The sequence below is a fragment of the Catharus ustulatus genome, chromosome 36, assembly GCF_009819885.2.
Source record: "Catharus ustulatus isolate bCatUst1 chromosome 36, bCatUst1.pri.v2, whole genome shotgun sequence".
In the NCBI taxonomy this organism is placed as follows: Eukaryota; Metazoa; Chordata; class Aves; order Passeriformes; family Turdidae; genus Catharus; species Catharus ustulatus.
The window spans coordinates 156,981-182,291 of record NC_046256.1 but is presented as its reverse complement, the minus strand read 5'-3'; the positions used below and the strand labels follow the sequence as shown (position 1 = coordinate 182,291).

Below are 25,311 nucleotides of genomic sequence, written 5' to 3'. Positions count from 1 at the left end.
ACCTGAGGTCACTTCTGTGTCACCTGGGTCACCTTTGTCACCTTCTGTGTCACCTCTGGGGTCACTTGGGGTCACCTGGGTGGGTTTTGGGGTCACCTGAGGAGGGTTAAGGTCACCTGTGTCACCCTCTCTGTCACCTGAGGGTCCCCAGTGTCACCTCTGGGGTCACATGGAGAGTCCCAAATGTCACCTGGACAGGTTTGGGGTCACCTGAGGGTCCCCAGTGTCACCTCTGGGTCACTTGGGCAGGTTTTGGGGTCACATGTGTCACCTTTTTTGTCACCTGAGGATCCCCAGTGTCACCTGAGGAGGGTCAGAGTCACCTGTGTCACCACCTCCTGTGTCACCTTTTCTGCCACCTGGGTCACCTGTGGTGTCACCTGGGTGGGTTTTGGCATCACCTGAGGATCCCCAGTGTCACCTGAGGAGGGTTGGTGTCACCTGGGTCACTTCAGTGTCACCTGGGCGGTTTTGGGGTCACTTGAAGGTCTCCAGTGTCACCTGGGTCACCTGAGAGTCCACAATGTCACCTGGGTCACCACCTGTGTCACCTGTGGGGTCACCTGGGTCACTTCCAAGGGTCATCTGGGCAGGTTTTGGGGTCACCTGTGTCACCTTGTCTGTCACCTGGGGTCACCTGTGTCACCACCTCTGTCACCTGAGGGTCCTCAGTGTCACCTCTGGGGTCACCTGAGTGGATTTTGGGGTCCCCAATGTCACCTGTGTCACCTCCAGGGTCACCTCCTGTGTCACCTTCTCTGTCACCTGGGGGTCCCCAATGTCACCTCTGTCCCTTCTGGGGTCACCTGGGTGGGTTTTGGTGTCACCTGAGTGTCCCCAGTATCATGTGGGTCACCTGTGTCACCCTCTCTGTCACCTGTGGGGTCACCTGAGTGTCCTGAATGTCACCTATGCGGTCACCTGTGTCACCTCGTGTGTCACCTGGGTCACTTCTGTGTCACCTGGGTCACCTTTGTCACCTTCTGTGTCACCTTTGGGGTCACCTGGGGTCACCTTTGGGGTCACCTGGGTGTGTTTTGGGGTCACCTGAGGGTCCCCAGTGTCACCTCCTGTGTCACCTGAAGAGGGTTGGGGTCACCTGTGTCACCTCCTGGGTCACTTGAAGGCCCCCAGTGTCACCTGAGCATCCCCAATGTCACTTGGATCACCTTGTCTTGTCACCTCCTGTGTCACCTCTGTCACCTCTGGGGTCACCTGGGTGGGTTTGAGATCACCTGAGGGGTCCCAGGGTGTCTCTTTGGTGTCCCCAACCCCCCTTGGGGACAGAGTGACATCGGGGGTGCCACCTTGGGGACACTGCCAGGGGTGGTGGCACTTAAAGAACACAGTGACAACAGGGTGATGGCACCTTGGGGACACTTTATTGACACAGTGGCACTGCAGTGCTGGCACTTGGGGACACTCTGGGGACATTATCAAGGGGTGGTGGCACCTTGGGGACACTTGATTGACACGGTGACACCTTGGGGACATTGCAGTGGTGGCACCTTGGGGACACATTGAGGACATGGTGACACTAGGGAGTTGGCACCTTGGGGACATTGGGGACACAGTGACAGCAGGGTGGTGGCACTTGGGGACATTTCAGGGACATGGTGACATTCAGGGGTGGCACTTTGGGGTGGTGGCACCATGGGGACGATGACACTTTAAGGACATGATGACATTTTGGGGACAAGGTGGCACCTTGGGGACATGCCAGGGCTGGTGGCACCTTGGGGACACTTTGGTGACACTTTGGGGACAAAGGGACATCAGGGGGTGGTGGCACTTGGGTGGCACTTGGGGCACAGTGGCAGCAGGGGGGTGGCACTTGGGGACACTTTGGTGTCACTTTGGTGTCACTGGGGGGGTGGTGGCACCTTGGGGACATTTGGGGACACTTTGGGGACACTTGGGGACGTCTCGGGGTCGCTCGGGGGCACCTGAGGGGACAAAGGGAACAAAATTCACCCAAAATTCAGCCCAAAATTTCCCAAATTTACCCCAAAATTTCACCTGGGACCCCAAAATTCACCTCAGGAACCCCAAAATTTCCAAAATTCACCCAAAATTCTCCAGATTCAGCCCAAAATCCTCTCAGGAACCCAAAAATTTCACCTGGGACCCCCAAAATCCCCTCATGAACCCCAAAATCCCCAAATACCCCCAAAATTCTCCCCAAACGTTACCTGGGACCCCCCAAATTTCACCCAAAATCCCCTGGGACCCCCAAATTCCCCCAAATCCTCCCTGAGACCCCCCAAAATCCCCAAATTTTCCCCCAAATCCCCCCCAGTCTCACCTGGGAGCCCCAAATCTCCCAAAATCTCCCCTGAGACCCCCCAAAATCCCCCAAAATGGCCCCAAATCCCCCCTGGGACCCCCAAATTTCACCCAAATCCCCACTTTGGGATCCCCAAAATCCTCTCAGGGACCCCAAACTTTCCCCCAAATCCCCTCCAAAACCCCCCAAAATCCCCCCTGGGACCCCCAAAATTCCCCCCAAATCCCCCCCAATCTCACCTGGGTCCACCCAAAAATTCCCCCTGGGACCCCCCAAATTCCCACAGGAACCCCAAAATCCCCCTAAACCTCACCTGTGACTCCCCAAAATCCCCTCAGGGCCCCCCAAAATCCCCCCAGTCCCTGCTGGGACCCCCCAAAATCCCCAAATTCTCCCCCAAATCCCCCTCAATCTCAACTGGGAGCCACAAATCTCCAAAATCTCCCCTGGGATCCCCAAAATCCCCTCAAACCTCACCTGAGACCCCCAAAAATCCCCCAAAATCCCCCCCAGGACCCCCCAAAATCCCCCCCAAATTCCCTTAGGAACCCCAAAATCCCCCCAAACCTCATCTGGGACCCCAAAATCCTCTCAGGGACCTCAAATTTCCCCCAAATCCCCCCTGAGACCCCCAAAAATCCTCAAAATCTCCCCTGGGACCCCCCAAAAACTCCCTAAATCCCCCCTGGGACACCCCAAAATCCCCAAATTCCTCCCCAAATCCCCCAAATCTCACCTGGGACCCCCCAAAATTCCCCAAAATCCTCTCTGGGACCCCCGAAATCTTCCCCCAAATCCCCCCTGGGACCCCCAAATCTGCCCAAAATCCCTTAAATCCCTCCTGGGACACCCCAAATTCTCCCCAGAATCACCCAAACCTCACCTGAGACCCCCCAAAATTCCCCCTGGGACTCCCCAAAATCCCCTCAGGAACCCCCAAATCTCCCCCAGATCCCCTCAAACCCCACCTGGGACCACTCAAAATCCCCCAAATCCCTCCAAACCTCTCCTGGGACCCCCAAAATCCCCCGTGGGACTCCCCAAAATCCTCAAAATCCCCCCAAGATCCCCCAAAATCCCCTCAAACCTCACCTCAAAATCCCCCCAGGACCCCCCAAAATCCCCCAAATCCCCCCCAAAATCCCCCCTGGGACCCCCAAATCCCCCCTGGGACCCCCCAAATTTCTTCAGGACCCCCCAAATCCCCCAAAATCCCCCCTCTCACCTGTGACCCCCTGGCCAGCGCCCCCACAGCCCCGGGCAGTTTTGTCACCAGCTCCAGAATCTCCGAGGGGATTTTGGCGACGCCGACGGCGCCGGAGCCGCCCACGAGCGTCACCCGGCGGGTGGAGAGGAGGGGCTGGGCCACGGCCTCGGCCACCTGGAATTACAAAAAATCCAAAAATCCAAAATCAGCATCAAAAACAATCCCCAAATCCAAAAATCAGCATCAAAATTAGCAACAAAATCCCAAAATCAGCACCAAAATCGGCCCCAAAATCCCAAATCCCGCGAGCCCAGGAGGGGCTGGGCCACGGCCTCGGCCACCTGGAATTACAAAAAATCCAAAAATACAAAATCAGCAACAAAAATAACCCCAAAATCCCAAAATCACCATCGAAATCGGCAACAAAATCCCCAAATCAGCACCAAAATCCCAAATCCCACGAGCCCAGGAGGGGCTGGGCCACGGCCTCGGCCACCTGAAATCCCAAAAATCCCCAAAAATCCCAAAATCCAAAATCAGCCCCAAAATCCCAAAATCAGTTCCAAAATCAGCTCCAAAATCTCAAATCCCAACCCCCAAAAAGCCCCAAATCCCAAAAATCTGCCCCAAAATTGGCTCCAAAGTCTCAAAATCAGCCCCAAAATCCCAAATCCCACGAGCCCAGGAGGGACTGGGCCACGGCCTCGGCCGCCTGAAATCCCAAAAAAATCCCCAAAAAATCCCAAAAAATCCCAAAATCCAAAATCAGCACCAAAAGCCCAAAATCACCCCTGAAATCAGCACCAAAAATCCCCCAAAATGGCCCCAAAATCCCAAATTCCGCCCAAAAATCAACCCCAAAATTGGCCCCAAAATCCAAAAATCAGCCCCAAAATTGGCACCAAAGCCTCAAAATCAGCCCCAAAATCCCCAAATTGGCCCCAAAATCCCAAATCCTGGCCTAAAAATCAGCACCAAAATCAGCTCCAAAATCCCAAATCCCAGCCCCAAAATCGACCCCAAAATCAGCTCCAAAATCTCAAATCCCAGGCCCCAAAAAGCCCCAAATCCCAAAAATTTGCCCCAAAATTGGCCCCAAAATCAGCCCTGAAATCCCAAATCCCAGCCCCAAATCAACCCCTAAATCCAGCCCTGAAATCCCAAATCCTGGCCCAAAAATTGGCCCCAAAAATCCCAAAATCAGGCCCAAAGTCCTAAAATCAGCCCCAAAATCCCAAATCCTGGCCCCAAAATCAGCCCCAAAATTGGCCTCAAAATCCAAAAAATCAGCCCCAAAATCAGCCCTGAAATCCCAAAATCCCAAATCAACCCCAAAATCCCAAAATCAGCCCCAAAATCAGCTCCAAAATCCGAAATTGGTCCCAAAATCCCAAAAAATCCCAACCCCCAAAAAGCCCCAAATCCCAAAAATTTGCCCCAAAATTGGCCCCAAAATCCCAAATCAGCCCCAAAATCCCAAATCCTGTTAGCCCAGGAGGGGTTGGACCACGGCCTCGGCCACCTGGAATCCCAAAAATCCCAAAAAATCCCAAAAAATCCAAAAATCCAAAATCAGTGTCAAAAACAACCCCAAAATCCCAAAAATCAACCCAAAAAATCCCAAATCAGCTCCAAAATCAGCTCCAAAATCTGAAAATCAGCCCCAAAATCCCATAAACAGCCCCAAAATCCCAAGAACAACCCTGAAATCAGCACCAAAATCCCAAAAATCGGCCCCAAAATCCCAAATCCTGGCCCAAAAATCAGCCCCAAATTGGCCCCAAAGTCCCCAAAATCAGCCCTGAAATCCCAAAATCCCATAAACAGCCCCAAAATCCCAAATCCCACCAGCCCAGGAGGGGCTGGGCCACGGCCTCGGCCACCTGAAATCCCAAAAAATCCCAAAAAATCCCAAAAAATCCCAAAAAATCCCAAAAAATCCCAAAAAATCCCAAAAACCAGCATCAAAAACAATCCAAAAAATCGCAAATCAGCCCCAAAATTGGCCTTAAAATCCCAAAATCAGCCCCAAAATCAGCCCTGAAATCCCAAAAATCAGCACCAAAATCGGCCCCAAAATCCCAAATCCCACGAGCCCAGGAGGGGCTGGGCCACGGCCTCGGCCACCTGAAATCCCAAAAATCCCAAAAAATCCAAAAAAAATCCCCAAAAAATCCCAAAAAATCCCAATAAAATCCCCAAATCCAAAATCAGCCCCAAAATCCCCAAATAGGCTCCAAAATCCCAAATCCTGGCCCCAAAATCAACCCCAAAATTGGCCCTAAAGTCTAAAAATCAACCCTAAAATCAGCCCTGAAATCCCAAATCAGCTCCAAAGTCCCAAAATCAGCCCCCAAATCAGCTCCAAAATTCCAAATCCCAGCCACCAAAAAGCCCCAAATCCCAAAAATTTGCCCAAAAATCAGCCCCAAAATCAACAATGAAATCTCAAATCCCAGCTCCAAAATCAGCCCCTAAATCCAGCCCTGAAATCCCAAAAATCAGCTCAAAAATCCCAAATCCCAGCCCCAAAATCAGCTCCTAAATCCAGCCCTGAAATCCCAAATCCTGGCCCAAAAATTGGCCCCAAAATACCCAAAATCAGCCCCAAAAATCCCCAAATCAGCCCCAAAATCAACCCTGAAATCCCAAATCCCAGCCCCCCAAAAAGCCCCAAATCCCAAAAATTTGCCCCAAAATTGGCCCCAAAGTCTCAAAATCAACCCTGAAATCTCAAAATTACCTCCAAATCAGCACCAAAAAAACCCCAAAATCCAAAATCAGCCCCAAAATCAGCATCAAAATCGGCACCAAAATCCCAAAAATCAGCCCCAAAACCACAAATCAGTGTCAAAACCAACCCCAAAATCCCAAAAATCAACCCAAAAAATCCCAAATCAGCTCCAAAATCAGCTCCAAAATCTCAAATCCCAACCCCTAAAAAGCCCCAAATCCCAAATATCTGCCCCAAAATTGGCTCCAAAGTCTCAAAATCAGCCCCAAAATCAGCCCTGAAATCCCAAATCCCACGAGCCCAGGAGGGGCTGGGCCATGGCCTCAGCCGCCTGAAATCCCAAAAATCCCAAAAAATCCCAAAAAAATCCCAAAAAAATCCCAAAAAAATCCAAAAAATAAAAAAAAATCCAAAAAAATCCCAAAAAAAATCCAAAAAAATCCCAAAAAAATCCCAAAAAATCCCAAAAAATCCAAAAAAATAAAAAAAAAAATCCCAAAAAATCCCAAAATCCCAAATCAGCCCTGAAATCCCAAACCAGCCCCACCTGTGGCAGCCTCTGCAGCACCAGATCCACCACGGCCGCGTCCTGGAACTGCCCAAAGGCCTCGGCCTTGGCGGCCACGGCGGCGGCTTCGGCGCGAGCCCGCGAGGCCACGGCGGCAGCACGGGCGGCTCCTGTCACCTGGGACATGGAAATGGGGTTGGGGACACCAGAAATGGGATCCAGGACCCCAAAAATGTCCCCAGGAATGGGATTGGGGACACAGAAATGGGACTGGGGACACTGAAAATGGGATTGGGGACACAAAAAGTGACATCAGGGACAGCAAAAATGTCACCAAAAATGGGGTTGGGGACATGGAAATGGGATTGGGGACACAAAAATGGGGTTGGGGACACCAAAAATGGGGTTGGGGTCACGGAAATGGGACTGGGGACACCAGAAATGGGATTTGAGACACGGAAATGGGATTTGGGACACCAAAAATGTCCCCAGAAAGGGGACTGGGGACCCCAAACATGGCACAGGTGGCACCGGGCACCTGGACCCCAAAGTGGGATTGGGGACACAAAAAAAATGTCCCAAAAATGGGACTGGGGACCCCAAAAACCTCATCACGGACCCCAAAAGTGACATCAGGGACATAAAAAATGGGACTGGGGACACGAGAAATGGGATTGGGGACACTGAAATGGGATCCAGGACCCCAAAAATGTCCCCAGAAATGGGATTGGGGACACGGAAATGGGATTGGGGACACCAGAAATGGGATTTAAACACCAAAAATGGGATTGGGGTCACTGAAAATGGGATTGGGGACACAAAAATGGGATCAGGGACACAAAAAAATGTCCCAAAAAATGGGACTGGGGACTCCAAAAACCTCATCAGGGACCCCAAAAATGGGACTGGGGACATGGAAATGGGGACATAAAATGGGTGGCACCAGTGACCTGGAACTGCAAAAATGGGATTGGGGACACAAAAATGGGATTGGGGACACAGAAATGGGATTGGGGACACTGAAAATGGGGTTGGGGACACGGAAATGGGATTGGGGACACCAAAAGTGACATCAGGGACACCAAAAATGGGATTGGGGACACCAGAAATGGGATCCAGGACCCCAAAAATGTCCCCAGAAATGGGACTGGGGACACCAAACATGGCACGGGTGGCACCGGGCACCTGGAACCCCAAAATGGGATTGGGGACACAAAAAATGTCCCAAAAAATGGGATTGGGGACCCCAAAAATGGGATTGGGGACATGGAAATGGGATTGGGGACACGGAAATGGGATTGGGGACACAAAAATTACATCAGGGATCCCAAAAAAGGGATTAGGACACCAGAAATGGGATTGGGGTCACTGAAAATGGGGTTGGGGACACCAGAAATGGGATCCAGGACCCCAAAAATGTCCCCAGAAATGGGACTGGGGACACCAAACATGGCCCGGGTGGCACCTGGAACCCAAAAATGGGATCGGGGACACAAAAAAATGTCCCAAAAATGGGATTGAGGACCCCAAAAATGTCCCCAGAAATGGGGTTGGGGACACCAAACTCGGTGCGAGCCCACGAGGAACCCGAGAACCCCCAGGGAACCCAAAAATGTCAGAACTGGGATCAGGAACCCCAAACTGGATCAGGGACCCCAAAATGGGACTGGGGACACGGAAATGGGATTGGGGACACAAAAATTACATCAGGGATCCCAAAAACGGGATTAGGACACCAGAAATGGGATTGGGGACACCAAAAACCTCATCAGGGATCCCAAAAATGGGACTGGGGACAGAAAAAAGGGTTTGGGGACACTGAAAATGGCACTGGGGACACGGAAAGGGGATTGGGGACATGGAAATGCCAGGAAGGAGGACGAACCCGAGAACTCCCAGGGAACCCAAAACTGTCAGAACTGGGATCAGGAACCCCAAAAGTGCATCAGGGACCCCAAAGCGGGATCAGGGACACAAAAATGGGATTGGAGTCACCAAAAATGGGACTGGGGTCACAAAAATGGGGACACAAAATGGGTGGCACCAGTGACCTGGAACTGCAAAAATGGGGTTGGGGACACTGAAATGGGATTAGGGACACCAAAAGTGACATCAGGGACACAAAAATGTCCCCAGAAAATGGGATTTGGGACATCAAAATGGGATTGGGGACACCAGAAATGGGACCCAGGACCCCAAAAATGACCCCAAAAATGGGACTGGGGACCCCAAAAACCTCATCAGGGACCCCAAAAATGGGACTGAGGACATAAAAAATGGGACTGGGGACACCAAAAGTGACATCAGGGACACCAAAAATGGGATTGGGGATACCAGATAGGATCAGGGGACACAAAAATGGGATTGGTGACACCAAAATGGAATCAGGACCCCAAAACCAGGACTAGGGACATAAAAAATGGGATTGGGGACACCAAAAATGGGATTGGGGTCACTGAAAATGGGATTGGGGACACAAAAATGGGATCAGGGACCCTAAAACTGGGACTGGGGACATCGGGAATGAGATCAGGAACCCCAAAATGGGATCGGGGACACAAAAAAATGTCCCAAAAATGGGACTGGGGACCCCAAAAATGGGGACACAAAATGGGTGGCACCGGTGACCTGGGACCCCAAAAATGGGATTGGGGTCACTGAAATGGGACTGGGAACACCAAAAACCTCATGAGGGACCCCAAAAATGGGATTGGGGACACAAAAATGGGATTGGGGACACCAAAAATGTCCCCAGAAATGGGACTGGGGACACCAAGAATGGGATTGGGACATGGAAATGGGGTTGGGGACCCCTCGAAATTCCAGAAGAGCTAAAAAATCTCCCAGGGAACGCCAGGAAATCCCAAATTTGGGGCACAAACCTCATCTGGGACCCCCAAATCCCACCCAGGACCCCCCAAACCTCACCTGGGACCCCCCAAAATCCCCTCAGGATCCCCCCAACCCCCCCGGGACCCCCGGACTCACCTTGAGGGTCTCGGCCTCGGCCTCAGCCTGCAGCAGCACTTGCGTCCTGTAGGGGGCGCCACACTGCTCTTAAAGGGGCAATGCCGCTCTTAAAGGGGCACTGCCACACTATGAGTGGGCCCACCAGGGTGGGGGTGTGGTTTATTTGAAGGGGCGTGGCTTCTCTTAAAAGGGCAACACTTCTTTAAAAGGCAATGGCCCTCCCCAGACTGGTGGGACCCACCATGGTGAGTGTGGCTTTTCCTTAAAGGGGCAACACTTCCCTTCAAAGGGCAATGGGTAGGACCACCCCCAAAATGCCATTGGGGGAGAGTGTGGTTCCTTCTTAAAGGGGCAATGACTTCACCTAGAAGGGTGGGGCCCACCAGGTGTGATTCACTTTAGGGCATGGGGTTTCTCTTAAAGGGGCAATGGTCCCAGACTGGTGAGACCCACCACAATGAGGGTGTGGCTTCTTAAAGGGGTAACACTTTACTTAAAAGGGCAATGACCCTATAAAAATGGTGGGACCCACCATAGTGAGTGCGGCTTCTCCTTAAAGGGGCAACACCTCTCTTAAAAGGGCAATGTGTGGGGCCCCCCAAACCCCACCAGACTGGCCCGGAGGAGGGTGTGGCCCCTCTTGGGAGGGGCGTGGCCTCCCTTAAAGGGGCCGCTCCTCACCTCTGCGCCTCGGCCAGCCGCTCCAGCCGGTAGCGCTCGGCCTCAGCCGGTTTGCGCACGGTGGCCTCGAGCTCCTGGCGGCACCGGCCGACCTCCTGCTCCTGCAGCTGCGCCTGCTGCGTCCGCTCCACCAGAGCCACCTCCCCCCGCTGCGCCGCGATGGCCTGCTGGGAGCGCGCCGCCTGTGGGGACACAACAGGGGACATTGGGGACATTGGGGACAGCAGGGACAGAGCCACCTCCCCACATTGCGCCGCGATGGCCTGCTGGGAGCGCGCCGCCTGTGGGGACAGGGGACAGGACAGGTGACAAATCCATCAGGGAACAGGTGACAAATCCGTCAGGAAGGGACAGAGACAGGTGACAAATCGATAGAGGGACAGGTGACACCAAAGACAAGGGACAGGTGACAAATCCAGCAGAGGACAAGGTGACAAATTCATCAAGGGAAATGGGACAGGTGACACTGGGGACACAGGACAGGTGACAAATGCACTGGGGACATGGGACAGGTGACACCAGGGACAGGGGACAAACCCATCATGGGACAGGTGACAAATTCAGCAGAGGACAAGGTGACAAATTCATCAACGGAAACGGGACAGGTGACAAATCCAGCAGGGACAGGTGACACAGATGACAAATCCATTAGGGGACAGTTGGCATTGGGAACACGGGGACAGGTGACACCGGGAACACGGGGACAGGTGACACCAGGGACGGGACAGGTGACAAATCCGTCAGGGAGGGACACAGACAGGTGACAAATCGATAGACGGACAGGTGACACCAAAGACAAGGGACAGGTGACAAATCCAGCAGAGGACAAGATGACAAATTCATCAAGGGAAATGGGACAGGTGACACCAGGGACAGGGGACAGGTGACAAATCCAACAGGGACAGGTGACACAGGTGACAAATCCATCAGGGAACGGTCCCAGGTGTGTATTTACCTATCCCAGGTGTGTATTTCCCAGTCCCAGGTGTGTTACCTGTCCCAGGTGTGTATTTACCTGTCCCAGGTGTGTATTTACCTGTCCCAGGTGTGTCTCTCACCTGTAGCTGAAATGCCAGCTCTGCCATGGCCCTGCGGGCGCTCACGGCCCCATCACACTCTGTCCCAGGTGTGTTACCTGTGTTACCTGTCCCAGGTGTGTATTTACCTGTCTCACCTGTCCCAGGTGTGTCTCTCACCTGTAACTGAAATGCCAGCTCTGCCGTGGCCCTGCGGGCGCTCACGGCCCCGTCGCACTCAGCCTGGGCCACCTGGAAGTCGCGCTGGGCTCGCGCCGTGGCCACCTCGGAGAGGAGCTGGGCCGAGACCTGTTCCTGCCGGGCACGCGCCTCCTGCGGGGAACTGGGGTTACTGGTTTATACTGGGAGGGACTGAGAGGGACTGGGAGGGACTGGGAGGGACTGGGCCGAGACCTGTTCCTGCCGGGCACGCGCCTCCTGTGGGGAACTGGGGTTACTGGGTGTACTGGGAGGGACTGGGATGGACTGGGAGGAGACTGGGAGGGACTGGGAGGGACTGGGATGGACTGGGATGGAACTGGGAGGGACTGGGAGGGACTGGGAGGGACTGGGAATGGGCTAATGGGAACAGGGATTACTGGGATGGACTGGGAGAGAGTGGGATGGACTGGGAGGGACTGGGGTTACTGGATTATACTGGGATGGACTGGGGTTACTGGTTTATACTGGGAGGGACTGGGATTTACTGGGTTATACTGGGATAAACTGGTTTATACTGAGATGGACTGGGATGGACTGGGGTGAATGGGGTTACACTGGTTTATACTGGGATGGACTGGGATGAAATGAGTTATACTACAATGAACTGGGTTATACTGGTTTATACTGGGTTATACTGGGATGAACTGGTCCATACTGAGTTATACTGGTTTATACTGGTATGGACTGGGTTATACTGGTTTATACTGGGATAAATTGGTTTATACTGGTTTATACTGGGTTATGCTGTTTTATACTGGGATGAACTGGGTTATACTGGTTTATATTAGGTTATGCTGGGATAAATTGGTTTATACTGGTTTATGCTGGGTTATACTGGAATGGACTGGGATGAAATGAGTTATAGTAGGATGAACTGGTCCATACTGGGTTATACTGGTTTATACTGGTCCATACTGGTTATACTGGTTTATACTGGGTTATGCTGGTTTATACTGGGATGGACTGGGTTATACTGGTTTATACTGGAATAGACTGGGTTATACTGGTTTATACTGGGTTATGCTGGGTTATACTGGAATGGACTGGGATGAAATGGGTTATACTAAGACAAACTGATCCATACTGGGTTAGACTGGTTTATACTGGGATGGACTGGGTTATACTGGTTTACACTGGGTTATGCTGGGATAAACTGGTTTATACTGGTTTATACTGGAATGGACTCAGTTATACTGGTTTATAGTGGGTTATACAGGGATGAACAGGGAGGGACTGGTTTATACTGGGATGGACTGGGATGAAATGGGTTATACTGGTTTATACTGGTTTATACTGGGTTATACTGGGTTATACTGGTTTATACTGGTTCATACTGGTTTATACTGGGCCGGACTCACCTTGATCCCAGCGTCCCGCTTGGCCTCGGCCTCCCCCACGCGGGCGTCGCGCTGCACCTGAGCCGTGCGGCCCTTCCCGAGCGAGCGCAGGTAATCCTGCAACACACCTGGGTTATTACCTGGGGCACACCTGGGTACCCATCCCCCCAGGTGTGTGCCCAGGTGTGCCCAGGTAACCCAGGTGTGCCCAGCTGAGCCGTGTGACCCTTCCTGAGCGAGCGCAGGTAATCCTGGAACACACCTGGGTCACCTGGGGCACCTGGGGGGGTACCTGAGTACCCATCCCCCCAGGTGTGTGCCCCGATGTGTGCCCAGGTGTATCCCAGGTGTATCCCAGCTGTCTCCAGATGTACCCAGGTGTCCCCAGGTGTATCCAGGTGTCCCCACATGTCCCAGGTGTGCCCAGGTGTGCCCAGGTGTATCCCAGGTGTTCCCAGCTGAATCCACAGGTGTGTTCCAGGTTCCCCCAGTAGTGTCCAGGTGTACCTCAGGTGTCCCCACATGTCCACAGGTGTATCCCAGCTGCCCCCAGGTGTATCCCAGTTGTGCCCAGGTGCTCCCAGCTGCCTCCAGTTGCATCCCAAGTGTCCCCACATGTCCCCAGGTGTCTCCCAGCTGTCTCCAGGTGTGCCCAGGTGTTCCCAGGTGTCCCCACATGTTCCCAGCTATGCCCAGGTGTATCTCAGGTGTTCCCAGCTGTGCCCAGTTGTCTCCAGGTGTATCTCAGGTGTCCCCAGGTGTCCCCAGCTGCCCCCAGGTGTTCCCAGGTGTTCCCAGGTGAATCCCCAGGTGTGTCCCAGGTTCCCCCAGCACTGCCCAGGTGTATCCAGTGTATCCCAGGTGTTTCCCAGGTGTCCCCAGGTGACCCGAGTGTATCCCAGGTATATCCCAGGTGCCCTCAGCTGTGCCAAGCTGTGCCCAGGTGTGTCCCAGGTGTCCCCACATGTTCCCAGCTACGCTCAGGTGTATCTCAGGTGTCCCCAGCAGTGCCCAGGTGTATCCAGTGTATCCCAGGTGTATCCCAGGTGTGTCCCAAGTGTGCCCAGGTGACCCCAGTGTATCCCAGATGTATCTCAGTTGTTCCCACATGTGCCTAGGTGTATCCCAGCTGCCCCCAGGTGTCCCCAGCTGCCCCCATGTGTATCCCCAGGTGTCCCCAGGTATATCCCAGGTGCCCTCAGCTGTGCCAAGGTGTGCCCAGGTGTACCCCAGGTGTATCCCAGGTGTATCCCAGCTATGCCCAGGTGTCCCCAGGTGTTCCAGGTGAATCCCAGGTGTCCCCACATGTTCCCAGCTATGCCCAGGTGTATCTCAGGTGCCCCCAGCTGCCCCCAGGTGTATCCCAGGTGTATCCCAGGTGTTTCCCAGCTGTCCCCAGGTGTGCTCAGGTATATTCCAGGTGTATCCCAGGTGTCCCCAGGTGTACCTCAGGTATATTCCAGGTATATCCCAGCTGCCCCCAGCTGTCCCCAGGTGTCCCCAGGTGCGCTCACCTGTTCGTCGTGCACGTCCTTGAGCGTGTAACTCACCACCGAGATCCCCATGTTCACCAGGCGTCCCCAGGTGTATCGCACATGTCCCCAGGTGTATCTCAGGTGCCCCCAGGTGTATCCCACCAGTTCCCAGGTGTCCCCAGGTGTATCCCAGGTGTCCCCACATGTGCCCAACTGTATCCCAGGTGTCCCCAGCTGCCCCCAGGTGTTCCCAGGTGTCCCCAGGTGTCCCCAGGTGCGCTCACCTGTTCATCGTGCACGTCCTTGAGGGTGTAGCTCACCACCGAGATCCCCATGTTCACCAGGTCGGACGAGGCCACGCGGAAAACCTGATCCGAGAACTTCTGCCGGTCCTTGTAGATCTCCTGGGCGGGGCCGGGCGGGGCTTAGCTGGGCGGGGCTTAGGGGTGAGGTTTGATTGGGCAGGGCTCAAAGGGGTGGGGCTTAGCTGGGCGGGGCTTAGCTGTGAGGTTTGATTGGGCAAGGCTCAAAGGGGCAGGGCTTAGCTGGGCGGGGCTTAGCTGTGAGGTTTGATTGGGCAGAGCTCAAAGGGGCGGGGCTTAGCTGGGCGGGGCTTAGGGGTGAGGTTTGATTGGGTAGGGCTCAAAGGGGCGGGGCTTAGCTGGGCGGGGCTTAGAGGTGAGGTTTGGGCAAGGCTCAAAGGGGCGGGGCTTATCTAGACCAGGTTTAAATAGAGTAGGGTTTAGCTGGGTGGGGTTTAAATTGGGCAGGGCTTAATAGAGTGAGGCTCAACAGGGCAGGGCTTAGAGGGGTCAGGCTCAAATAGGGCGGGGCTTAGTGGGGTGAGGTTTAGCAGGGCAGGGCCTGACAGGTGGAGTTTAAATTGGGCAGGGCTTAGTTGGGCAGGGCCAAAAAGATGAGTTTAAATAGGGCAGGGCTTAACTGGGCAGGGCTCAAAGGGTGAGGTTTAAATTGGTCAGGGCTTAGTGGGGCAGGGTTTAGCTGGGTGGGGCCTGACTGGTGAGGTTTAAATTGGGCAGGGCTTAGTGGGGCTAGGCTCAAACAGGGCAGGGCTTATCTGGGCCTGGCTCAAGGGGTGAATTTTAACTTAGGCGGGGTTTAGTAGAGTGCAGCTCAAAGGACTTAGAGGGATCAGGATCAAATAGGGCGGGGCTTAGCTGGGCCAGGCCAAAGGGATGAAGTTTAAATTGGGCGGAATTTAAATTGGGCAGGGCTTAGTGGGGTCAGTCTCAAATATGGCGCAGCTTAGCTGGGCAGGGCCTGAGAGGTGACGTTTAAATTGGGTGGGGCCTAATAGGGTGGGGCTCAAAGGGGTGTGGCCAAAAAAGGTCAGGTTTAGCAGAGAAAGGGCACTGGGTTGGTGGGCGTGGCTTAGACAGTGGGTGTGGCTTGATGGGATGGGTGTGGCCATGTGGGCGTGGCTTGTCTGGGGGTGTGGCTTTGATCCGGGGGTGTGGTTTAAGCAGAGTTAGATCAGGCCTAAGTTGGGTGTGGCTTTGAGGTGAGTGTGGCTTGGAGAGTGGGTATGGCTCTGTTTTTGGGCGTGGCTTAGAGCAGGGTGGGTGTGGCCTGAACTAAGTGGGCGTGGCTCTTGAAAGTGGGTGGAGCCAGGTGGGTGTGGATTTGTTTGGGGGCGTGGCTTGGACAATGGAGTAGAGCCAGATGGGCGTGGCTTGTCCTGGGGGGTGTGGCTTAGACCAGGATTAAAGTGGGTGTGGCTTTGGGAGAGGGTGGAGCCAGGTGGGCGTGGCCTAATAAAAGGGGTGGGATCAGTATTAAATGGAGGTGTGGCTTGAGATGGGGTGGGCGTGGCTTTGAGCTGGGGGTAGGGCTTAAACTGGGGTGGTGCTGTGGGCGTGGCTTTAGAGGAGGGTGTGGCCTCACCAGTGGGTGTGGCCTCCTCAGGGTGTGGATTTTAAAGGGGCAGAGCTTATGTGTGAAATGGGGGCACGTCCATGCAGGTAGGTGTGGCTTCCAAGCAGATTTCTTAAAGGCGCAACACCCCATTCTAACGCTGGTGAATTTGTTGGATCCAGAGTGGGTGTGGCTATCCTGAGAGGGGCGTGGCTTGCCCAAAGTGGGCGTGGCTCCCCCCCAGCCCCACCTCCACGGTCATGTGAGCCATGATGGCGCGCTGGTGGCCCTCCAGCGTCTCCAGGGCGATCTGGCCGATCTCGCTCTCCGACTTGCCCAGGAACATCTGGCAGGCGGCCGCCAGCATCTCCTTGTTCTGCCCCTGGATCTTCACCTGCGGAGGGGGAGGGGCTGCGAGCACCTGGGCACCCCCAGAGCCACCCAAAAATGGGTGTGGCCCCTTTAAGGGGGTAACTGTGGCATTGCCCTTTTAAGAGGGTGGTTGATCGATAAGGTGGGGCCCACCATGGCAGTGCCCTTTTAAGGCATCTCATCCTTTTTTGGGGGGGTCCCCACCACTCCTGGGACCCCAAAAAATGGGTGTGGCCCCTTTAAGGGGGAAACAACAACACTGCCCTTTTAAGAACCTGGTTACTTGGTCAGGTGGGGACCACCATGGCATTGCCCTTTTAAGACATCTTGGGGAGGGTCCCACCCATTTTTGGAGGGTCCCATCCCTCTTAAAGGGGCCGCCACCACCAAAACCCCCTTTTAAGGGGATTTGGGGGTCCCCACCAGCCCAAGGCCGTTTAAGAATTGGAGCTGGGGCCCTTTAAGAGGATTTTAGGATTTGAAAGGTCTTTAAAAAAAAAGTTTTTAAAGAGCTTTTAAGATTTTTTGAAGGTCTTTTTAAGAGAGTTTTTAAAGGGTTTTTAAGGTTTTTTGAAGGTTTTTTAAAGGTCTTTTTAGAAGAGTTTTTTAAGAGTTTTTAAGGTTTTTAAGATTTTTTCAGGTGTTCTAAAAGGTTTTTTAATGGGTTTTTAAGGGTTTTAAATGTTTTTTTAATTTTTAAAGGGTTTTAAAGATTTTAAAGATTAAGGGTTTCTTAGAGGGTTTTAAGTGTTTTAAAATAGTTTTTAAGGTTTATACAGTTTTTTTAAGGATTTTAAAGGTTCTTAAAGACTTTTAAAGCTTTTTTTAAAAGGTTTTTAAGGAGTTTTTAATGTGTTTTTAAGGGTTTTTAAAAGTTTTTTAAAGGGTTTTGAAAGGGGTTTTTTAAGGGGTTTTAAGGGTTTTTAAAAGATTTTAATGGGTTTTTAAGGTTTTTTAAAATGTTTTTTTCTGGTTTTTGAAAGTATTTTTTATGTTTTTAAAAGGATTTTTAATGTGGTTTTAGAAATCTTTTTAAAGGGGTTTTAAGAATTTTAAAGGTTTTTTTATAGGTTTTGAAGGTTTTTTAAAGGTTTTTTAAAGGTTGTTAAAGCGCTTTAAAGGTTTTTAAAATTTTAATGGGTTTTTTGAGGTTTTTAAAATTATTTTATGTTTTTTTTAAGGGGTTTTTCTCCACCTTAAGGATTTTTTGGGGTCCCCACCTCTCCAATCCCATTTTTTAGGGAGATTTCCCCTCCCATCTCATTCAGGGGGTTTGGGGATCCCCAAATTTCGGGTTCCTTTAAGGGATTTCCCATCCTAAACCCCCTTTTTAATGGGGTCATTGCCCTTTTAAATGAGCCCGGTGGGCCCCACAATCCAAACCATCTTAAAAGGGCCCCTCCCTTCCCCACGCGTTGTTTGGGCTTCCCGCAGCCATCGCCGCTTTAAGAATCCCCCCAAGGTGGGCCCCACAAGGACCGCAATTAAAAGGGCAACGTCACCGTGGTTGGATGGGGCAGGGGAGCCCTGGGGGGATTTTGGGGGTCCCTGGGAGGAATTTTGGGGAGTCCAGGGTGGAATTTTGGGGTCCCGGGGGGAATTTTGGGGTCCTGGAGCATTTTTGGGCGGTTCCAAGGAGGTTTTGGGGGGTCTGAGGGTGGTTTTGGGGGTACCTGGGTGGGATTTTGGGGGGATTTTTGGGGGGATTTGGGGGAATTTTGGGGGTTCAGGAGGGGAATTTTGGGGGAATTTGGGGGCATTTTTGGGGAGATTTTGGGGAATTTTGGGGAGATATTTGAGAGATCAGGAGAGGATTTTTGGGGAGGATTTTTGGGGTTTCAGGAAGGGAATTTTGGGATGATTTTGGGTGATTTTGGGGGGATTTTTGGGGGGATTTTGGGCTGATTTTGAGCTGATTCCGGGTTGATTTTGGGCTGATTTTGGGGAGGATTTTGGAGAGGATTTTGGGTTGATTTGAGGCTGATTTTGGGGAGGATTTCTGGGTGATTCTGGGCTGATTCTGGAGTTGATTTTGGGCTGATTTGGGGCTGATTTTTGTTTAATTTTAGGCTGATTTTTGGGGAAGATTTTGGGCTGATTCTGGACTGATTTTGGGGTTGATTTTGAGCTCATTTTTGGGCTGATTTTGGGTGGATTTCTGGTTCATTTTGGGCTGATTTTGGGGAGGATTTTGGGCTGATTTTGGGTTGATTTTGAGGAGTATTTCTGGGTGATTTTGGGTTGATTTTGGGCTGATTCTGGGCTTAATCTGGGGCTGATTTTTGCTGGTTCTGGGCTGATTTTGGGGCTGATTTTGGGCGGATTTGTAGGCTGATTTTGGGCTGATTTTAGGAAGGCTTTTGGGGCTGATTTTGGGGCTGATTTCCAGTTGATTTTGGGCTGATTTGGGGCTGATTTGGGGCTGATTTTGGACTGATTTTTGCTTGATTTTGGGCTGATTCTGGGCTGATTTTGGGCTGATTTTGGTTGACTTTGGGTTGATTTTGGGATGATTTTTGGGCTGATTTTGGGGAGTATTTCTGGTTGATTTTGGGCTGATTCTGGGCTGATTGTGGGCTGATTGTGGGCTGATTTTGGGGCTGATTTTGGGGAGGATTTTGGGCTGATTTTTGTTTGATTTTGGGCCCATTTTGGGGCTGATTTTTGTTTGATTTTGGGCTGATTTTGGGCTGATTTGGGCTGATTTTTGGTTGATTTTGGGCTGATTTGGGGTTGATTTTGGGGCTGATTTTGGGGCTGATTTTGGGCTGATTTTGGGTGGATTTCTGGTTGATTTTGGGGTTGATTTGGGGCTGATTTTTGTGTGGATTTCTGGGTGATTTTGGGAGGATTTTGGACTGATTTTGAGGAGTATTTCTGGGTGTTTTTGGGGTGATTTTGGGGTGATTTGGGGCTGATTTTGGGCTGATTTTTGTTTGATTTTTGGGCTGATTTTTGTTTGATTTTGTGCAGATTTTGGTACCTGTGCAATGCCTGTGACAGAGATGGGCACCCCGTGCCTGGTGTAAACCTTCTCGCTGCGCACCGGCAGCGTCAGCGTGTTCAGGGAGATCCTGGGGGCACCAGGGAGGGTCACCCCAAATCTGGGGGAGCCCCTCAGGACCCCCCAAATCCCCTCCCAGCCCCCTCCTCACCGCTGGATCTGCTGCAGGCAGGGGATCACCAACACCCGGCCCCCGGCCACCATCACCGGGGGGCTGCGGCAGAAACCTGGGGGAAAGAGCAGGGGGGACCTCAAAATCACCCCTAAAATCCACTCCTGAACACCCCAAAATCCCCTCATCAACACCCAAAATCACCCCCAAAATCACCCCAAAAATTCCCTCCTGAACACGCCCCTAAAACCACCCCAAAAATCCCTTCGTGAACACCCCAAATCATCCCTAAAATCACCCCAAAAATCCCTTTGTGAGCATCCCAAATCACCTCAAAAATCCCTTTGTGAGCACCCCAAAATCACCCCTAAAATCCCTTTGTGAGCACCCCAAATCACCCCAAAATTCCTTCATGAACACCCCAAAATCCCCTCATCAACACCCAAAATCATCCCAAAAATCACCCCAAAATCCCCTCGTGAACACCCCAAAAATCCCTCCATGAATACCCAAAAATCTCTTCATGAATACCCCAAAATCACCCACAAAATCACCCCAAAATCTCCTCATCAACACCCCAAAACCACCCCAAAAATCCCTTCCTGAACACCCAAAATCACCCCAAAATCACCCCAAAAAGCCTCTCCTGAACACCCAAAAAATCCCTTTAAGAACACCCCAAAATCACCCCAAAAATCCCTTCATGAACACCCCAAATCACCCCCAAAATCACCCCTAAAATCCCTTCCTGAACACCCCAAAATCACCCCAAAAATCCCTTCATGAACACCCAAAAACCCCTTCATGAACATCCCAAAATCACCCCTAAAATCACCTCTAAAATCCTCTCCTGAGCACCCAAAATCACTCCAGAAATCCCTTCATGAACACCCCCAAATCACCTCCAAAATCACCCCCAAATCACCCCAAAAATCCTTTCCTGAATGCCAAAAAATCCCTTCATGAACACCCCAAAATCACCCCAAAATCCACTCATAGATTCCCTCCTGAACCCCCCAAAAATCCCTTCCTGAACACCCCAAATCACTCCCAAAATCACCCCAAAAATCCCTTCATGAACACCCCAAAATCACCCCTAAAATTCCCTCCTGAACACGCAAAAATCACCCCAAAATCACCTCAAAAATTCCTTCCTGAATGCCAAAAAATTCCCCCCCCCAAAATCCCCTCACCAACACCCAAAATCACCCCTAAAATCCCTTCCTGAACACCCAAAAACCCCCCAAAATCCCTTCCAGAATGACAAAAAATCCACCCCAAAATCACCCAAAAAATCCCCTCCTGCTCCCCCAAAATCTCCCATCAGAACCCCCAAAAATCCCCGCAAATTCCCTCCTGAACCCCTAAAAATTCCCATTAAATCTCCCAGCAAAACCCCAAAAATCCCCTCCTGAACCCCCAAAAATCCTCCCCCTAAATCTCCCATCAGAACCCAAAAAAATCCCCCCAAAATCACCCAAATCCCCCAAAAATTCCCTCCTGAACCCCCAAAAAACCCCCAAAATTCCCCCTAAAATCCCCCCAAAATCCCTCATCAGAACCTTCAAAAATCCCCCCACAAAATCCTCTCCTGAGCCCCCCAAAATCTCTCCAAATTCCCCTAAAATATTATCCTGAATCCCCAAAAATCTCCCCAAAATCTCCCATCAGAACCCAAAAAAATCCCCCAAAAATCCCTCCCAAAACCTACCGTCACAACCCCCAAAAATCCCCTCCTGAACCCCCAAAAATCCCCAAAATCCCCCAAAAATCCCCCCAAAATCTCTTCCTGAAACCCAGAAATCCTCCCCAAAATCACCCAGAAATGGCCCCCAAATCCCTTTCCGAACTGCCAAAAATCCCCCCAGATCCCTTCCTGAATCCCCCAATATTTCCTTTATGAACCCCAAAAAAATCCCCCCAAAATCCCCCAAAAATCCTCTCCAGAACCCCCAAAAAATCCTCAAAAATCCCTCCCAAAATCTCCCATCAGAACTCAAAAAATTCCCCCAAAAATCCCCTCCTGAACCCCCAAAAATACTAAAAAATCTCCCCAAAAATCCCCCAAAAATCTCCCATCAGAACCAAAAAATTCCCCCAAAAATCACCACAAATCCCTTCCTGAACGCCCCAAAATCCTCAAAAATCCCCCAAAATTCCCCAGCAAAAACCCCAAGAAAATCTCATCTTGAATTCCCCAAAGTTCCCCATCAGAACCTAAAAAAATCCCCTCCTGAACCCCCCAAAATCCCCCAAAATCTCCCATCAGAGCCCAAAAAATCCCCCCAAAATCACCTAAAAATCCCTTCCTGAACCCCTCAAAATTTTCTTTATGAACCCCAAAAAAATCCCCCCAAAATCCCCAAAACTACCCCCAAAATCTCCCATCAGAACCCAAGAAAATCCCTCCAAAATCACCCAGAAATCCCCTCCTGAACCCCCAAAATCCTCAAAAATCCCCCCAAAAATCTCCCATCAGAACTCAAAAAATTCCCCCAAAATCTCCCATCAAAACCCAAAAAAATCCCTTCCTGAACCCCAAAAAATCCCAAAAATTCCCCAAAAATCCTCTCCAGAATCCCCCAAAATCCTCAAAAATCCCCCAAAATCTCCCATCAAAAACCCCAAAAATTCCCTGAAAATCCCCCCCAAATTTCCCTCCTGAACCCCAAAAATATTCAAATATCCCCCCCAAAAATCCCCTCCTGAACCCCCAAAATCCCGGGCAGGGTTTGGGGATTCCCAGGAATTTTTTGGGGGTTCCCCCTGGAGTTTTTGGAGGGAATTTTGGGGGTTCCCATGAAATTTTGGATGAGGGAAGAACCTGAGGATTCCCTGGAGGGTTTGGGGAGGGGAATTTTGGGGATTTTTGGGGGAATTCCCAGGAGTTTTTTGGGGGATTTTGGGGATTCCCGGGAGTTTTTGGGGGGATTTTTGGGATTTTGGGGGGAATTCTCTGGAGGGTCTGGGGTGGATTTTGGGGATTCCCGGGAGTTTTTTTGGGGAGGAAGTTCCCAGGGGATTTTGGGGGGGATTCCCTGGAGAGTTTGGGGAGATTTTGGGGATTCCCGGGAGTTTTTGGGGGGTTTCCTGGAAGGTTTTAGGGGGATTTTGGGGATTCCCGGGATTTTTGGGGGGAGTTCCCAGGGGGTTTTGGGGGGGATTCCCTGGAGGGTTTGGGCGGGATTTTGGGGATTCCCGGGAGTTTTTTTGGGATTCTCATGAGGTTTTTGGGGGGAGTTCCCAGGGGATTTAGGGGGGTTCCCGGGAAGGTTTTCGGGGATTTTGGGAATTTCCGAGAGCTTTTGGGGGGGCCCCCTGGTAGGTTTTGGGGGATTTTGGGGGTTCCCGGGAGTTTTTTGGGGAGATTTGGGGGTTCCCTGCAGTTTTTGGGGGGGATTTTGGGGATTCCCGTGAGATTTTTTGGGGGGGAGTTCCCAGGGGATTTTAGGGGGGGTTCCCTGGAGAGTTTGGGGGGAATTTTGGGGATTCCCGGGAGTTTTGGGGGATTCCCAGGAGTTTTTTTGAGGATTTTGGGGATTCCCGGGATTTTTGAGGGTGATTTCCAGGGGATTTTGGGGGGGGTTCCCTGGAAGGTTTGGGGGGGGGGGATTTTGGGGATTCCCGGGAGTTTTTTGGGGGTTTTGGGGGTTCCCGGGAGTCTTTGGGGGAGTTCCCAGGGGATTTTGGGGGGATTCCCTGGGGGGTTTGGGGGGATTTTGGGGATTCCCGAGATTTTTGGGGGTGGTTCCCAGGGGATTTTGGGTGTTCCTTGGAAGGTTTGGGGGGATTTTGGGGATTCCCGGGAGTTTTTGACGGAATTCCTTGGAAGATTTTGGGGATTCCCAGGAGTTTTTTGGGGGATTTTAGGGATTCCCGGGAGTTTTCGGGGGGATTCCCAGATTTTTGGGGAGAGGAGGTTCCAAGGGGTTTTTGGGGGGGATTCCCTGTAAGGTTTTGGGAGATTCTGCAGGCTCCCGGGAGTTTTTGGGGGGATTTTGGGGATTCCCGGGATTTTTGGGGGGAGTTCCCAGGGGATTTTGGGGGGGATTCCCTGGAGGGTTTGGGGGGATTTAGGGGATTCCCAGGAGTTTTTTGGAGTTCCCGGGAGTTTTTGTGGGGATTCCCGGGAGGTTTTGGGGTGATTTTGGGGGTTCCCAGGAGTTTTTTGGGGATTCCCGGGAATTTTTGGGGGAGGTTTAGGGAAGATTCTGGAGAGTTCCCGGGAGTTTTTGGGGGATTCCTGGAAGGTTTTGGGGGATTTTGGGGATTCCAGGGAATTTTTGGGGTTCCCGGAAGTTTTTTTTTGAGGATTTTGGGGATTCCCGGGAGTTTTTTGGAGATTCCCGGGAGTTTTGGGGGGATTTGGGGCGTTCCCGGGAGTCTTTGGGGATTCCCGGGAGTTTTTTGGGAGATTCCCGGGAATTTTTGGGGGAGGTTTAGGGAAGATTCTGGGGAGTTCCCGGGAGTTTTTTGAGGGGTTCCCGGGAATTTTGGGGGGATTTTGGGAATTCCCGGGAGTTTTTTGGGGGGTTCCCGGGAATTTTGGGGGGATTTTGGGAATTCCCGGGAGTTTTTGAGGGATTCTTGGGAGATTTTGGGGGAATTTTGGGGATTCCCGGGAATTTTCGGAGATTCCCGGGAATTTTGGGGATTCCCGGGAATTTTGGGGATTCCCGGGATTTTTGGGCCCCCCCCCGAACTCACCCGACACCACCATGGCCTCGTTGGGGCCGCAGGTGAAGAACATGGCGGAGGGGGAGCCGGGGATCGATCGGAGCCGATCGGGATCAATTGGGATCAATGGGAGCCGATCGGGATCATTCGGAGCCGATCGGGATCAATCGGCAGCCCCCGACCGCCGCCCCGATCCCGGCAGCCCCCGCGCCCCGCACATCCGCGTTAGCGCGGTGACGTAACCGAAAACGTCACTTCCCATTGGCTACCGCTCAAAAGGCGGGAAGGAGAGGTCAATTCTGCCTGGCAACTTGTGACGTCACGGATTTAACGGCGTTCTATTGGCTGTGCTCAAATTTCCGTTATATTTACGGGAAATGAACGATTTCAGTAACGCACGGAGCGGGAGGTGAGCGGAGTGACGGGGACTGGGGAGATCCAGACCAGGGCCGGGCAGTGACCATCTCATGGTCACTCATGGTCACTCAGGGTCATCTCACGGTCAGTTTATTGTCATCTCATGGCCACTTAAGGTCAGCTCATGGCCATGGTTGTGTTCTGGTCATCATCAAGCCATGGTCAAGGTCATCTCATGATCATTATAATCTCATTCTCATGGTCATCTCATGGTCAGCTCATGGTCAGCTCAAAGCCATGGTTGTGTCATGGTCAGAATCATCTCACGGCCACCATTGTGTCATGGTCATCTCCTTATCACCACCATCTTACAGTTGTGGTCATCCCGTGACCACAAATATTTCACAACCATGGTCATATTGTGGTCACCTCATGGTCATCTCCTGATCCCCATCATCTCATGCCCATTGTCATCTC

At 51.8% G+C, this 25,311-nt stretch overlaps 1 protein-coding gene across 1 annotated transcript; it reads right to left on the bottom strand.

Annotated features, from left to right (window-relative positions):
- Nucleotides 1–1,446: 1,446 nt before the first annotated feature.
- Nucleotides 1,447–24,702, bottom strand: FLOT1 (flotillin 1). The gene is made up of 12 exons (XM_033084223.1): nucleotides 24,508–24,702; nucleotides 19,840–19,915; nucleotides 19,668–19,758; nucleotides 16,563–16,706; nucleotides 14,722–14,841; nucleotides 12,984–13,079; nucleotides 11,584–11,736; nucleotides 10,388–10,569; nucleotides 9,725–9,770; nucleotides 6,776–6,913; nucleotides 3,513–3,668; nucleotides 1,447–1,946 (listed from the first exon to the last, which is right to left on the bottom strand). The coding sequence occupies exons 1-12, from the start codon at nucleotides 24,548–24,550 to the stop codon at nucleotides 1,863–1,865; spliced, it is 1,329 nt and encodes a 442-aa protein (XP_032940114.1). The 5' UTR covers nucleotides 24,551–24,702; the 3' UTR covers nucleotides 1,447–1,862.
- Between the last annotated feature and the right edge of the window lie 609 nt (nucleotides 24,703–25,311).